Source organism: Sabethes cyaneus, chromosome 1 (assembly GCF_943734655.1).
Source record: "Sabethes cyaneus chromosome 1, idSabCyanKW18_F2, whole genome shotgun sequence".
NCBI classification, from domain to species: domain Eukaryota; kingdom Metazoa; phylum Arthropoda; class Insecta; order Diptera; family Culicidae; genus Sabethes; species Sabethes cyaneus.
Window position 1 is genome coordinate 156,523,869 of NC_071353.1, and position 14,061 is coordinate 156,537,929.

A 14,061-nucleotide genomic window follows, 5' to 3' on the forward strand; every position below is an offset into this window, starting at 1 on the left:
AGAATAGCTAAAGCAAAGAAAGCAAAACTTAGACGAAAAGAAGAAAAATTCAAAACAGAAGAAAAAAACTCAAAGCAAACAAAAAGACTAAAGCATGCAAGAAAAAAATTTAAGTTCTTTCCTGAGCTTGAGTTTGCTTGTCTTTGCTTTCCCCTCTTTAGTGTATTGACCTTTCCTTTGAATTTTTCTTCTTTTCTTAGAAGTTTTGCTTTCTTTGCTTTAGTTTTTTTTTACTTTGAGTTTTCCTTTCCTTTCAGTTTTTCCTCTTTTCATCATATGTTTGGTTTCTTTCTTTTGAGTTTTTCTTTCACATTTTTTTCCTCGAATCTTTGCTTTGAGTTTTTCTTCTTTTTCTTTGCGTTTTCCATTCTTTTCTCTGAACTTTGTTTTCTTTCCTTTGAGTTTTCGTTCGTTTCCTTTGAATTTTGCTTCTTTTTCTCGGAGTTTTGCTTTCTTTACTTTCTTTGCTTTAGGTTTTCTCTACTTGCTTTTAGTTTTTCTTCCTTTCCTTTGTGGTTTCTTCTCTTTTTCTTGAAGTTTGTATGCTTTAGTTTATCGCTGTTTGCTTCGAGTTTTGCTTAATTTCCTTAGTTTTTCTTTGATTGATTTTTTGCTGTTCCTTGAATCTTTGATTTACTTGGTTTCAATTTTCCTTCCTTCTTATAAGTTTTTCTTCCTTTTCTTTTGAGTTTTTCTTCCTTTTCTTTTAAGTTTTTCTTACTTTCCTTTTAGGTTTACTTCATTTCCTTTAAATTTTTCTACTTTCCCTCGGAGGCTTACTTTTTTTGCTTTAGTTTCTCTTTTTTCCTTTAAATGTCACTACTCTTCTTTGAGTTTTTATTTGTTTCTTTTCAATTTTCCTTCCCTTCCATAGAGCTTCCCTTTTTCATTTGAATTTTGCTTTCTTTTCTTTGAATGTTGCTTTAAAAAGAAGAAGCAAAACTCAAAGGATTGAAAGAACTAAAAGAAAAACTTTCAACTAAAAACTCAAAAGAAAGGATGGATAATTCAAGCAAAAATTTGAAAAAAAGAGGAAAAATTCAAAGGAAAACTCGAAACAAAAAAAGAATAGCTAAAGCAAAACTCAGACGAAAAGAAGAAAAATTCAAAACAAAAGGAAAAACTTAAAGCAAACAAAAAAACTGAATAAAAGAAAAATTTTAAGTTTTTCTCTGTTTCGTGAGTTTGAGTTTTACTGCCTTTGCTTTCTCGTCTTTAGTGTATTGACCTTTCCTTGGAGTTTTTCAATCATTTCCTTTGACTTTTTCTTCTTTTCCTTGGAGTTTTGCTTCCTTTGCTTTCTTTGTTTTAGTTTTTCTTCCTTTGTTTTGAGGTTTTGCTTCTATTTCTGGAATCCTTGTTTTCTTTACTTTGAATTTTCCTTTCTTTCTTTCAAGTTTTTGTCAATTTTTTTGAGTTTTTCTTTCTTTCCTTTGAATTTTCTTACTTTCAGTGTTTTTTTTTTAATTTTCCTTCCTTTCCTCGCAGTTTTACTTTTCCTTTGAATTTTTATTTCTTTTTTTTGAATCTTCCTGCAAAAAGAAGAAGCAAAACTCAAAGGAAGGGAAGAAAAACTTAGTTTTCCTTTGAAGGTTACTTTCGTTTCTCGGACTTTGCTTCCTTTTCTTTGAGTTTTCCTTTTTTCCTTTAAATTTTTCTTTTCTTCGAAGTTTTGCTTACTTTTCTTTAGTTTTTTCTTTTCTTCAACTCTTTACTTTCTTTTCTTTGAGTTTTTCTTCCTTTCCTTAGAGTTTTTCTTCTTTTTGTTCGATTGATTTTTTTCTGTTCCTTGAATCTTTGATTTACTTGGTTTCAATTTTCCTTCCTTCTTGCAAGATTTTCTTTCTTTTCTTTTGAGTTTTTCTTCCTTTTCTTTTAAGTTTTTCTTACTTTCCTTTTAGGTTTACTTCTTTTCCTTTGAATTTTTCTACTTTCCTACGGAGGTTTGCTTTCTTTGCTTTGGTTTTTCTTTTTTTCCTTTAAATTTTACTACTTTCCTTTTGAGTTTTTATTTGTTTCTTTTGAATTTTTCTTCCCTTTTCTAAAGTTTTCCTTTAAGTTTTGCTTTCTTTTTTTTAACCTTGCTCAAAGCTCAAAGGATCGAAAGAAAAAATTTTAACTGCAAACTCAAAAGAAAGGATGAATAATTCAAAGCAAAGAAACCAAAGATTTGAGAAAAAGAGAAAAAAATCCTTTGTTTTCTTCGCTTTAGTTTTTCTTCCTTTCTTTTGAGTTTTTCTCCTTTTCACTGGAATCCTTGTTTCCTTTTGCTTTGAATTTTCCTTTCTTTCTTTTAAGTCTTTGTTCATTTTCTTTCAGGTTTTCTTTTGTTCCTTTGAATTTTCTTACTTTCCTTCGAATTTTCCTTTTCCTTTGAATTGTTCTTCCTTTTCTTTGAATATTTCTGCCAAAAGAAGCAAAACTCAAAGGAAGGCAAGAAAAACTACTTTAAAGTTTCCTCGGTTTCGTTCCCTTTGCTTACTTTTCTTCAGGTTTTCCTTTCTTTCCTTTAAGGTTTTTTTCCTTTTCCTTTGAGTTTTTCTTTCTTTGCTTGGAGTTTTTCTTCTTTTCCTCAAATCTTTGCTTTTTTTCTTTTGAGTTTTCCTTTTCATTTTTTTCCTCGAATCTTTGCTTTGAATTTTTGTTCCTTTCTTTTGAGTTTTGATTGATATTTAAGCTTGTTTCAATAGTAATATTACAGATTTCTATTGCATTTGCTATATCGATCAATTCTCAGAAAAATTTCTGGTCGAATGCAAATATCTTTAAAATCCATTGAAAAATGGCTAAGTTATAAGCGTGCAAAACATAACTATTTTTCGTTGCTTGTTCATTTATCGTACTTTTAAAATGCACCCCAATATAGAAAACGAAACCGTAGTTCTACGCTCAAAAAAATCAAAGCCACTCACCAGTCCACGGCGTCTCCGCAGCGTAGAAGTGATAATCGTACGTCATAATGTTAACATAATCGGCATAGCTGTTGATCTCCCGCACGTCGTACGACATGTAAGCAATCGTGGGCGGTGCCGCGACGGCCACACTCAGTATGTAGGTGCGATGTTCCCGCTGGTACTCCCGGCGGATCTCGTGCAGCAGCTGCGAAAAATGCATTCGATTTTTGCCCCCGCTACCGGGAAACTCCCAGTCCAGGTCGACCCCGTCCAGCTGGTACAGCTCGAGGGTAGCCTTCAGCGATTGGATGAACAGCTTCCGGCTGGCGTGATTGAGCACCATCTCCGAGAAGCCCCCAACTCCACCGCCACCAACCCAAAGCAAGATCCGCAGCTCCCGGTTTGCTCGCTTCAGCTGTTTGGTTTGGTTGAACACCACCCGTAGATCGTCGTTGATGTACAACGTTCCGTTGACAATTTCCACCACACCGACGTTCAGGTGTGTGCACAGATACGGGTCGATGTGCTCCGGATAGAGACTGCTTCGAATGTTGCTTCTGCTTCTGCTGCCGCTGGTGGGGTTCATCGGGGGTGTCGTATAGTAGCAGACAATCTTGCGAACCTCCTTCACGCCACCCGCCGCCTTGGAGGCTTCCTTCGAGTAAATGAAATTACCGAATTTCGATGGCAGAATGCGCTCGTTCTCCAGCTCCTTGATGCCCGATGCCACGGTGGGCAGACCGTCGTCTGCGGTGTCATTCGGGGCCGGCGGTGCTGATCCTGATTGCGTGCGGGAAATCAGCGATAGCGTGCCGCCGTCGTCGTTGTCGTCTTGTTCTGCTGCCGCCGGCAGCGAAGAAGCAGGGAATGTCCGGTAGCTTGCCGCATACTGGCGGAGTCGGTCGGGCCATTGGGCTGGAATGTCTGAAAAGACAGAAAGAAACGAACAAATGAAAAAAAGACCAACGGGGTGAGTTCAGTTGTAAAGGGAAGGAATGTGATTAAGCATTTAAGAGGGAAACACCTGGTTGTTGTTGTTGTTGAAGAAAACCGAGAAAACACGCGAACACTGAATCGTGAACGGTTCGGCACGAAACGTGACAAATGTTTAGTCGGTCTAGTGAAAATGAACAAAGCAGGCGCAGCCTGGCTGCCTGCATGGTTTTGTTTTGTGGATTTGATTTTCCGGGCAGATATTCTGTTCTGGATCAATCAACCATCAATCAAGCTGCTGTCAAGTTGGGAAATTGAAACGAAATTAACAGTTTTGAAATGAGTTTTACGTTTATTGTATATTCCCGACGATAAAACTGAACATTGACGCTGTGCAGGGCTTTTCAACTAATCATTAAATGAACAGCGGTCAAGTTTAATTCTGAATTCGTTTCCTTTTCCATTCCCTGATGTTTTTTTCTGGATCTTTTTTGGTCCTTTCGATGACCCTTTCATGACCAATTGTGTGACCTCTTTCTAGCCCTTTTCTTATACTTTTTTTTTTGATATGTTTTCTAACCTTTTTATTACTCTTTCTGACTTTTTTCAAACTTTTCAAAGAGTAAGAACTCTTTTAATACTCACTTTTTTGGCTTTCTCTCTGATTCCTTTTCGAACTCGTTTTCTGATCCCTTTTTCAACTCTTTTTCCGGCTCTTTCAAGACTATTTTTGTAACCTCTCTGACCTTCTTCGCGATTCTTTATGATTGTGTTTCTATACTTTTACTAACCCTTTTCCTGTCCTTTTTCTTACCCTTTTGCTGACTTTTTTCTAACTTTTGTGCTGATCCTATTAAGACGCTTTTTCTCACTGATTTTCTCTCTGATTCTTTTTGCAACTCTTTGGCTGACTCTTTCTGGTTCTTTCCTGATTGTTAATCTTTTTCTGATTCAAACAAGTCACATTCGCTCCGACTCTTTTTCCGATTTTTTTTCGTTCTGATTCATTTTCCAATCAGTTTTGGATCCTTTTCGAACCTTTTTTACTCTTGTTCTGACTTTTTGCTGATCATTTTTTAACTATTTTCTGCCCCTTTTCTGACCTTTTCAGTACTGTGTTTCTGGCTTTTCTATAAGTCTTTTTATTATTGTTTCTGATTCTTTTATAAATCTTTTTCTAGTCCTTTTTCCGACTACTTTTCTGATCCTTTTTCTCTTTATTCATTGACTGTTGACTGGCTCGTTTTTTAACTTTTCTCTGACTGTCTTTCCAACTTTTTTTGCGTCTTTCTAATATCTTTTTCCGACTATTTTTCCAATTTTTTCCAACTCTTTCTGCTACTAATGTTAGTAATGTTCCGATTTTGTCAGCCCCATGTTGAATTTTGAGCCGACAAAATGGGAAAACTGACAAAATCGGGAAATTTTTTTTCGAAATTCTAACGCCCAGCGGATTTTAAATTTTGATTAATCCCCCTAAATGTGAAATAAAAAATTTATTTTTCTTCAGTTCCAATATAACACATTGATGTGTTCTGCAAAGTTTTACAGCGTATCATTACAAGAAATTTTGCTGAAGACAGTAACCTTCTAGCTCTTCAGCAAAGACAGAAAAATCCTATTTCTCATAAAATGAAGAATCGATAAAATCAATTTTTCTATTTTAGCTGTTTTTGTAGTTGTATGACTTTTTCCTGTTTTACAAAGTTATACAAATAGTAAAAATACACAACATTGCTGAATATAGTGTACCTCTATCTTTGCGTGTTTAGGAACTGTAGAACTTTTATTATAAAAATACCCTGGTTTTGACCCGGAATTACTCGCAAGAAGGCATCATTTGATTCAAAAACTCTCCCCAGAGAATCGGAATAGTTTCAAGCAGGCTGAAAAGTTTTGTAAATCATGTTTGAAAGCACAAAAGTTAAACAAAATTTATAGGCTGACTTTAAAATCGGGGGTAGACAAAATCGGAACATTACTGTATGTATTGGTGTTACTCTTTTCCTCACAGTCTTTCTGGTTACTTTCTGACTATCTTTTTCCCGACTCTTTCTGACCCTCTATCAATCTATTTTTACCCTCTAAGGCTCTATTTTTGATCCTTCTTCGGATGCTTTTTCAGATATTTTTCTGCCTTTTTTGTAACGCCTTTCTGACTGTTTTCAGATTCTTCTTCCAACTGTTTCTGTCTCTTTTTTTGGCTCCTTGTCTGACCCCTTTTTTGACCAATTCCCGACCGTTATGCGTATTTTTGTTTTAATTTTTTCCGATTCTTTTAAAATTCATTTTCTTACTCTTACTCTTTCCGATTGTTTTCTGATTTATTTGCTAATGATTTTCTGCCTCCTTTTCTCACTCTTTCTAAATTTGGCTCTTTTTCTGGCATTTTTTCTGGCTTTTTTCTGGGCTTTTCATTATTCTTTCATACTCTTTTTGAAATCTTTCAAATACTTTGGAAATACTGCTCTTTTTCTGACTTTTTTCTTTATTCTTTTTCTGATTCGTTCCAGACTCTTTTTCGAACGCTTTATCTAACTCGTTTTCTAACTATTCTCTGATTCTCTTTTCAATTTTTTTTTCTTACTCTGTTTGACTTAATCTGACCCTTTTCTAACCCATTTTGTTACTCTTTCAGGAAGCTCTTTCTGTCTCTTTTTCTGGCTCGTTTCTGACTTTTTTTCAGGCTCATTTTATATTTTTTGTGATTTCTTTCTGGCCCTTTCTTGATATTTTTCTTTACTCTTACTCTTGTTCTGGTTTTCTGCTGACCCTTTTTTGACTAGTTTTCTGCCCCTTTTCTTCTGACCTTTTCATTACTGTATTTCTGACTGTCTGTTTATTACTCTTTTTGATTGTTTTATAAATCTTTTTCTGGTCCTTTTTCTTACTATTTTACTATTTATTTTTATTGATTGTTTCTGTCTCGTTTTGTAAGATTTTTTCCATACTCATTTTCTAACTTTTTTCTGACTATTTGTCTAACTGTTTTTGTATCTTTCTGATATCTTTTACTGACTACATTTCCAGCTGTTTATGTTATTTTTTGTCTTATTTTTTTTCCTAGCTCTTTTTCTGGTTATCTTTTTCTGACTCTTTCTGAGCCTTCTTCGAATGCTTTTTCAGATACTTTTTTGCCTTTTTTGTAACGCCTTTCTGACTGTTTTCAGATTCTTCTTCCAACTGTTTCTGTCTCTTTTTTGGCTCCTTGTCTGACCCCTTTTTTAACCAGTTCCCGACCGTTATTCGTATTTTTGTTCTAATTTTTTCCGATTCTTTTTCTAATTCATTGCGATGTGCGACGTAGTCGCACTTTTCAGATTCTCTTAAAATTCATTTTCTGCCTTTCACTCTTACTCTTTTTCCGATTGTTTTCTGATTTATTTGCTAATCATTTTCTGACCCTTTTTCTTACTCTTCCTAGATTTGGCTCTTTTTCTGACTTTTCTGGGCTTTCCATTATTCTTTCTTACGCTTTTTGAAATCTTTTACTGCTCCTTTTCTGACTTTTTTCTTTATTCTTTTTCTGATTCGTTCCAGACTCTTTTTCGAACGCTTTATCTAACTCGTTTTCTAACTATTCTCTGATTTTTTTTCCATTTTTTTTCTTACTCTGTTTGACTTAATCTGACCCTTTCCTAACCTATTTTGTTACTCTTTCAGCAAACTCTTTCTGCCTCTTTTTCTGGCTCTTTTCTGACTCTTTTTCAGGCTCATTTTATATTTTTTGTAATTGTTTTTCTGGCCCTTTCTTGATATTTTTCTTTACTTTTTTCTTACTCTTGTTCTGGTTTTTTACTGACTCTTTTTTGACTAGTTTTCTGCCCCTTTTCTGACCTTTTCATTACTGTATTTCTGACTGTCTGTTTATTACTCTTTTTGATTGTTGTATAAATCTTTTGCTGGTCCTTTTTCTTACTATTTTACTATTTATTTATTGATTGTTTCTGACTCGTTTTCTAAGATTTTCTTCCATACTCATTTTCTAACTTTTTTCTGACTATTTGTCTAACTGTTTCTGTATCTTTCTGATATCTTTTACTGACTACTTTTCCAGCTGTTTCTTTTATTTTTTGTCTTATTTTTTTCCTAGCTCTCTTTCTGGTTATCTTTTTCTGACTCTTTCTGAGCCTTCTTCGAATGCTTTTTCAGATAGTTTTTTGCCTTTTTTGTAACGGCTTTCTGACTGTTTTCAGATTCTTCTTCCAACTGTTTCTGTCTCCTTTTTTGGTTCCTTGTCTGACCCCTTTTTTGACCAATTCCCGACCGTTATTCGTATATTTGTTCTAAATTTTTCCGATTCTTTTTCTAATTCATTGCGATTGCGACTTCTTTTCAGATTCTTTTAAAATTCATTTTCTGCTTTCACTCTTACTCATTTTCCGATTCTTTTCTGATTTATTTGCTAATCATTTTCTAACCCTTTTTCTTACTCTTTCTAAATTTGGCTCTTCTTCTGACCCTTTTTCTGACTCCTTTCTGGGCTTTTCATTATTCTTTCTTACTCTTTTTTTAGATCTTTTACTGCTCTTTTTCTTTTTCTTTTCTTTATTCTTTTTCTGATTACACTCGAGCCTTTTTTACACGGGGGATACATGCCGTGTAAAATGAAACCGTTTAAAAAAAACCGCGTCAATTCAAAAATCGTCATAAAATAAATCGTGTATTTTCAAATAAACGTAAAATAGCCGCTTAAATTTTAAAATCGCTGAGAAAAACCGCGTTAGTTCGAAAAATTATGTAAAAAACCGTGTTAATTAAAAAATCGTCATAAAAAACCGCGTTAATTCAAAAATCGTAAAAATAAACCCTGTAAAAAAGACGAGTGTAGTTCCAGACTCTTTTTAAAACGCTTTATCTAACTCGTTTTCGAACTATTCTCGAATTCTCTTTTCGATTCTTTTTCGAACTTTTTTCCTTCCTCTGTTTGACTTAATTTCTGCCTTTTTCTGACCCTTTTCTCTGACACATTTCCTTACCCCTAAGAAGCTTTTTCTGCCTGTTTTTATGGCTCTTTTCTCTTACTCTTTTTCAGAATCATTTTATATTTTTTGTGATTTTTTTCTGACCCTTTCTTGATACTTTTCTTTACTTTTTTCTTACTCTTGTTCTGGCTCTTTTTGACTAGGTAGTTTTCTGCACCTTTTCTGACCTTTTTATTACTGTATTTCTGACTGTATTTTTATTACTCTTTCTGATTGTTTTATAAATCTTTTTGTAGTGTTTTTCTGACTGTTTTTCTGATTCTTTTTCTGTTTATTTATTTATTGTTTCTGACTCGTATTCTGGGATTTTTTTCCAGACTCATTTTCTAACTTTCTGACTATTTTTCTAACTCTTTGTATCTTTCTGATATTTTTTTCTGACAATTTTTCTGATCTTTTCATTATTCTTTCTGATGCTTTTTGAAAATATTTACTGTTCTTCTCTTTATTCTTTTTCTAATTAGTTTCAGATTCTTTTTTAAACGCTTTCCCCAATTTCTAAATATTCCCTGATTTTTGTTTCGTTTCTTTTTCTGACTCTACTAGATTTATTTTATGCCTTTTCCGACGCATTTTCTTACTCTTTCAAGAACCTATTTCTAAACTTTTTTCTGTCACTTTTTATGACTCATTTTTTGACTCTTTTCCAGACCCATTTTCTAATTGCTTTGCTGGCTTTTTGCGATCGTATCGAGACCCCTTTCGACCCTTTTTCTGTATCTTCTCTAACTGCTTTCTGTGACTCTTTAAGACTCCTTTTCTGACTTATTTTTCTTACTCTTTTGGCGACTCTTCCGTCTCTTTTTCTGATCCTTTTAAGATTCTCTGTCAGGCCCATTTCCGATTTTTTTTTCTTACTTTTTACCGTCGTTATATTTTAACAAAGACTTAGGAAATAGTCGAAAAACACGAAATTGATCCGAGTTACATATTCCAATCCATAGGGTGTTAGGGGAATCAAGCAATCTCTCTCTCTGTGTGTTTTCATGACCTTTTTCTAATCTAAAACTTTTTCGTACCCATTTCCTTACTCTTTTTCTGATTGCTTTTAGGCCGTTGCAAATCATTTTTAAAGTTTTTGTCTCCCCCCTTAGAAATTGGCTTGAAAAACCGGAGAGCAGAAAAATAATTTGTAGGACACGAGTTAATTTTTTTTGTAAAATCAACTAGCTGACCCGACAAACTTCGTATTGCCACAAATTAAACTGTGTTGTACATAAATCGTGAATCTCGGATAACCTTTGTCACAATCTCATGTTTTGTAAGTTTCTGAGGAGTTCATGGGTGTTTTAACACACAAATTTTCCTCACAGTAACGTAGAAAACAACTCCCCCCATCGCTCAGCCTGATACATAAAACAAAGCGGATAGCATTTAAATATTCGCCATCATTACGAACCATTTCGCCGAAAACCATTTTGCGGAACACCAATTCTCGGTTGACCATAACGCGGAATATAGAGTTTCGCAGAATACCATTTCGAGAAAAACCTTACGCGAGATGCACCATTTCACGGAAAATCTTTTCGTACAAAGTACCATTTCGCAGGGGTGATCCAACTGAAGGAAAGTAATAGAGATCAGTAGATCTAGGAAAATAAATAAACCTAGATAGAAGAGGGGTGCCCCCCGGAGTGGCCGGCGCTTCCGACGGCAGGTCGCTAACAACATTCGCGGCCCGTAGCCGTCTCGCGCTGAATTATCTAATGTAACTATTGATAGTTTTTGGTGGTCTTGTTATTGATTAATGTTTTATGAAAAAGTCTAAAATTTCTCGAGTTCGATTAGTTTTTGAGTTACGTGAAAATTTCTGTTTTATTTGTATGATAGTCCTTATCCGCCTACCACAGAGGTGAGGGGTCTCAAACCATCATTAAAAAAATCCTGCCTCCAAAACCCCCCACATGCCAAATTTGGTTCCATTTGCTTGATTACATTTCGAGTTACGAGAAAATTTGTATTTCATTTGTATGGGAGCCCCCCTCCTAAAAAGGGAGAGGGGTCCCAATTCATCATAGAAAAAAAACATGCCTCCAAAAACACCCACATGCCAAATATTATTATTAACATAGATAAAATAAATTAACATAGATCAGTCGAAATTAATAAAAATTATAAACACGATTCTTAAAGCAGTTACTAGTAATACAAAAGTCAAACAAATGATACACGTCATTGAACATATTACACATTGCTCGAATTGGCTTATTTTGACCGTAAGCCGTCCTGTGGAATGCCAGGCGAAGAAAGTTATTAGACCGTAGAGACCTCGAAGCTGCGTTTATATTTACTTGCATCAGAATATTCGGTGCGTCTATTTCTCCATAAAGTAATTTTGCAATAAATACGGCACGCATACAGTCTCTTCTTCTCCACAAGGTATCCATACATAATAGTTTACAACGACTTTCATACGATGGGAGTTCAAGCGGGTTCGTCCACGGAAGGAACCGCAATGCAGACCTGATGAACCTTCTTTGCACAGCTTCAATCCTCATGCACCACGCTGCGATATAAGGGCTCCAAACCACTGCAGCTGTTTCAAGGGTAGACCGCACTAATGAGCAGTAGAGAGATTTCAAACAGTAAGGGTCATGGAAATCCTTTCCTATCCGCATGATGAATCCCAGGTGTTCGCTTTTGCGATAATGTAGTCCAAAGGTGATTTTTTTCTGGTAAACGTAATCACTATACACTTTGCTACGCTGATAGTAAGTCTGTTGCACGAACACCATTCAAAAAACAAATCAACCAACTGTTGAAGTCGCTTGCAGTCCTCCTTCGACCGTACCACGAAAAAGATTTTCAAATCGTCTGCATACATAATCCGACATCCAGGCGGTAGCGCTAAGCAGACGTCATAGAAGAAAAGCGAGAATAACAGTGGTCCCAAATTGCTACCTTGCGGCACGCCAGAGCTTATCAGGAACTCCTGAAATCTGAAGTTTCCCAGTTTCACCGATAGAAAGCGGTAGGAGAGAAACGATGCTAGCCAACGCGTGAATGAAATGGAGGCTCCTAGGCGTTTCAACTTCGCTAAAAGTAGACGATGCTTGACGCGATCAAACGCAGCTTTAATATCGGTGTAGACAGTATCCACCTGGGCTCCATTTTCGACACTGGATACAGAATGAAGTGAATTCGACCAACTTTGTATTGATGGAGCGACCAGGATAGAACCCATGCTGATCAGGTGAAATATAGCATGTAACGTTACGCTGTAATGCCTCACTAATGAGTAATTCAAACACTTTAGATCCTGCACATAGTGAAGGGATTCCACGGTAATTTGCAACATCACTTTTGCTTCCTTTTTTATACACAGGAAAAACGAAAAACTTTTTCCAACTTGCTGGGAACGTTTCCTCGCCTAAAGATCGATTGAATATTTTGCGGAGTGGATGCACCAGTGTGCCTGCACATTTTTTTTAATACGAGACGGAGACGGTGGTTTGACCATGGAGGTTTAGGCTTCGGTTGAGGTTTGGGAACATATGCACAAAACAGCGAAGTCACAGTTTGGATGAACAAATGCACTGCTTCATTTATGCCACCTACGTCAAGGAGTGACCAGTCAGTTCTTTGCAGAGCGAGATTCAATCCAGGGAAATCAGCACGATGAAAATGGAAGTCTCTTCCATCTGCTAAATCACTAAATTTGACAAGCGAAGAACACCGTAAATTAACAAGTAACGGAGGATGATGTTCGTCGGCGTTTGTTAGGGGTTCAGCTGCCTCAGTTATGTCGCAGTAACCGATTGTGTTGCCATTAGCAAAAACAAGATCAAGTGTTCGGTTATAGATGTTGGAAATGGAATTTATTTGCTCCATACTCAGCACTGTCATTCCATCCACTAATGCTGAGCTAGCAGTAGTAAACGTCGAATGTACAGGATCGGCATACAATTGTCCGCTAAGAGAACATTTCCAAGACAGGCCCGGTTGATTGAAGTCGCCAAAGACAAGGTGAAAATCGTGTGGTTGTAGGTTTTCCGATACAGTTAATGCAGAATTGATATGCTTTTCAATTGCAGTAACGGAGCTTGAGATGTCATTGGTTCCATTTGCTTGATTAATTCTCGAGTTATGCAGAAATTTGTGTTTCATTTGTATGGGAGGGTCTCTAACCATCATAAGAACGTTCCCTGGCCCCAAAAACCCCTACATGCAAATTTTCACGCCGATCGGTTCAGTAGTTTTCGATTCTAAAAGGAACATAGGGACTGACAGACAGAAATCCTTTTTTATAGGTGTAGATATAGCGGGAAGCATAAAATGTGTCAAGTGGTTCTGATTAAGAATGGCATACAGACAAAAATACATCTTCTTCTTTTTGTTATTGCCAATTATACTTCAAATTTCAGGGATCGACAAACTCTGCAAAACCTCGAATAGCACTTCCTGTTTAATCACACAAAATCGCCGTTAAAATTTCTGTAATAAACTTCGCCGACTTTATTTTCACTTTATTCAAACACGATTTTCTCTGTGTTTCGTTTAATTTTAAAAACGTGTTTTGTATTGCCAAAGATTCCACAACAATAGCTCACTTGTCTTTCCTTGGCTATCCAATTAGCAAGGAATTTCGTGGAATCAATGGCACTCTGAAGTCCAACTGATAGAGTAATAAAACTCTTAATCCACTTTTAAAACTTTGTACCGTTAAGGAAACTGTAATATTCAAGATAAATGATCGATATTTAGTTTACTAACTTTTTGACGTAGGACTACGTCTTTGTTTACTATAAGGGACTGGGTAGCACTTTGTGAAAACGAAAATAGAAGTGTAACGTTTGAATGAAAGATTTCAAATGCTAATAACTAGTAAACTACTAAACGAAACTGAACAATTTATATGTCGTTGGATAGACAAAATGACCAGCAATTTTTTAGGGGGATAAGAGAGCAATTTTAAGGTGGGCGTAAGAGGGGGGGGGGCTCCTATAAAATGAAACACAAATTTCCTCAAAACTCGAGAACTAATCAAGCAAATGGGACCAAATTTGGCTTGTGAAGGTTTTTGGAGGCATGAATTTATTTATTTTATGATGCTTTGAGACCCCTCACCGCTGTGGTAGGGGGATAATTCATTACCATTTCAACCTTTCTGATGCACACAAGTGATTTTAAAAGAAATTGTCTATGTCTCAAAGGTTGCAGGCATTGTACTTACGGACCCCCGTCCACGTATTTTCAAAGCCACCATTGCATTAAATGAAGAATTGAATCTGAATATTTCGTTCTCTTTT

At 35.8% G+C, this 14,061-nt stretch overlaps 1 protein-coding gene across 1 annotated transcript in view; it reads right to left on the reverse strand.

Annotated features, from left to right (window-relative positions):
- Nucleotides 1-14,061, reverse strand: part of LOC128737710 (chitinase-3-like protein 2) — a 69,730-nt gene that overhangs the window by 5,499 nt on the left and 50,170 nt on the right. The window contains exon 3 of the mRNA XM_053832409.1: nucleotides 2,913-3,818. Within this exon, the coding sequence (XP_053688384.1) occupies nucleotides 2,913-3,818 (906 nt within the window). The remainder of the gene's footprint in view (nucleotides 1-2,912; nucleotides 3,819-14,061) is intronic.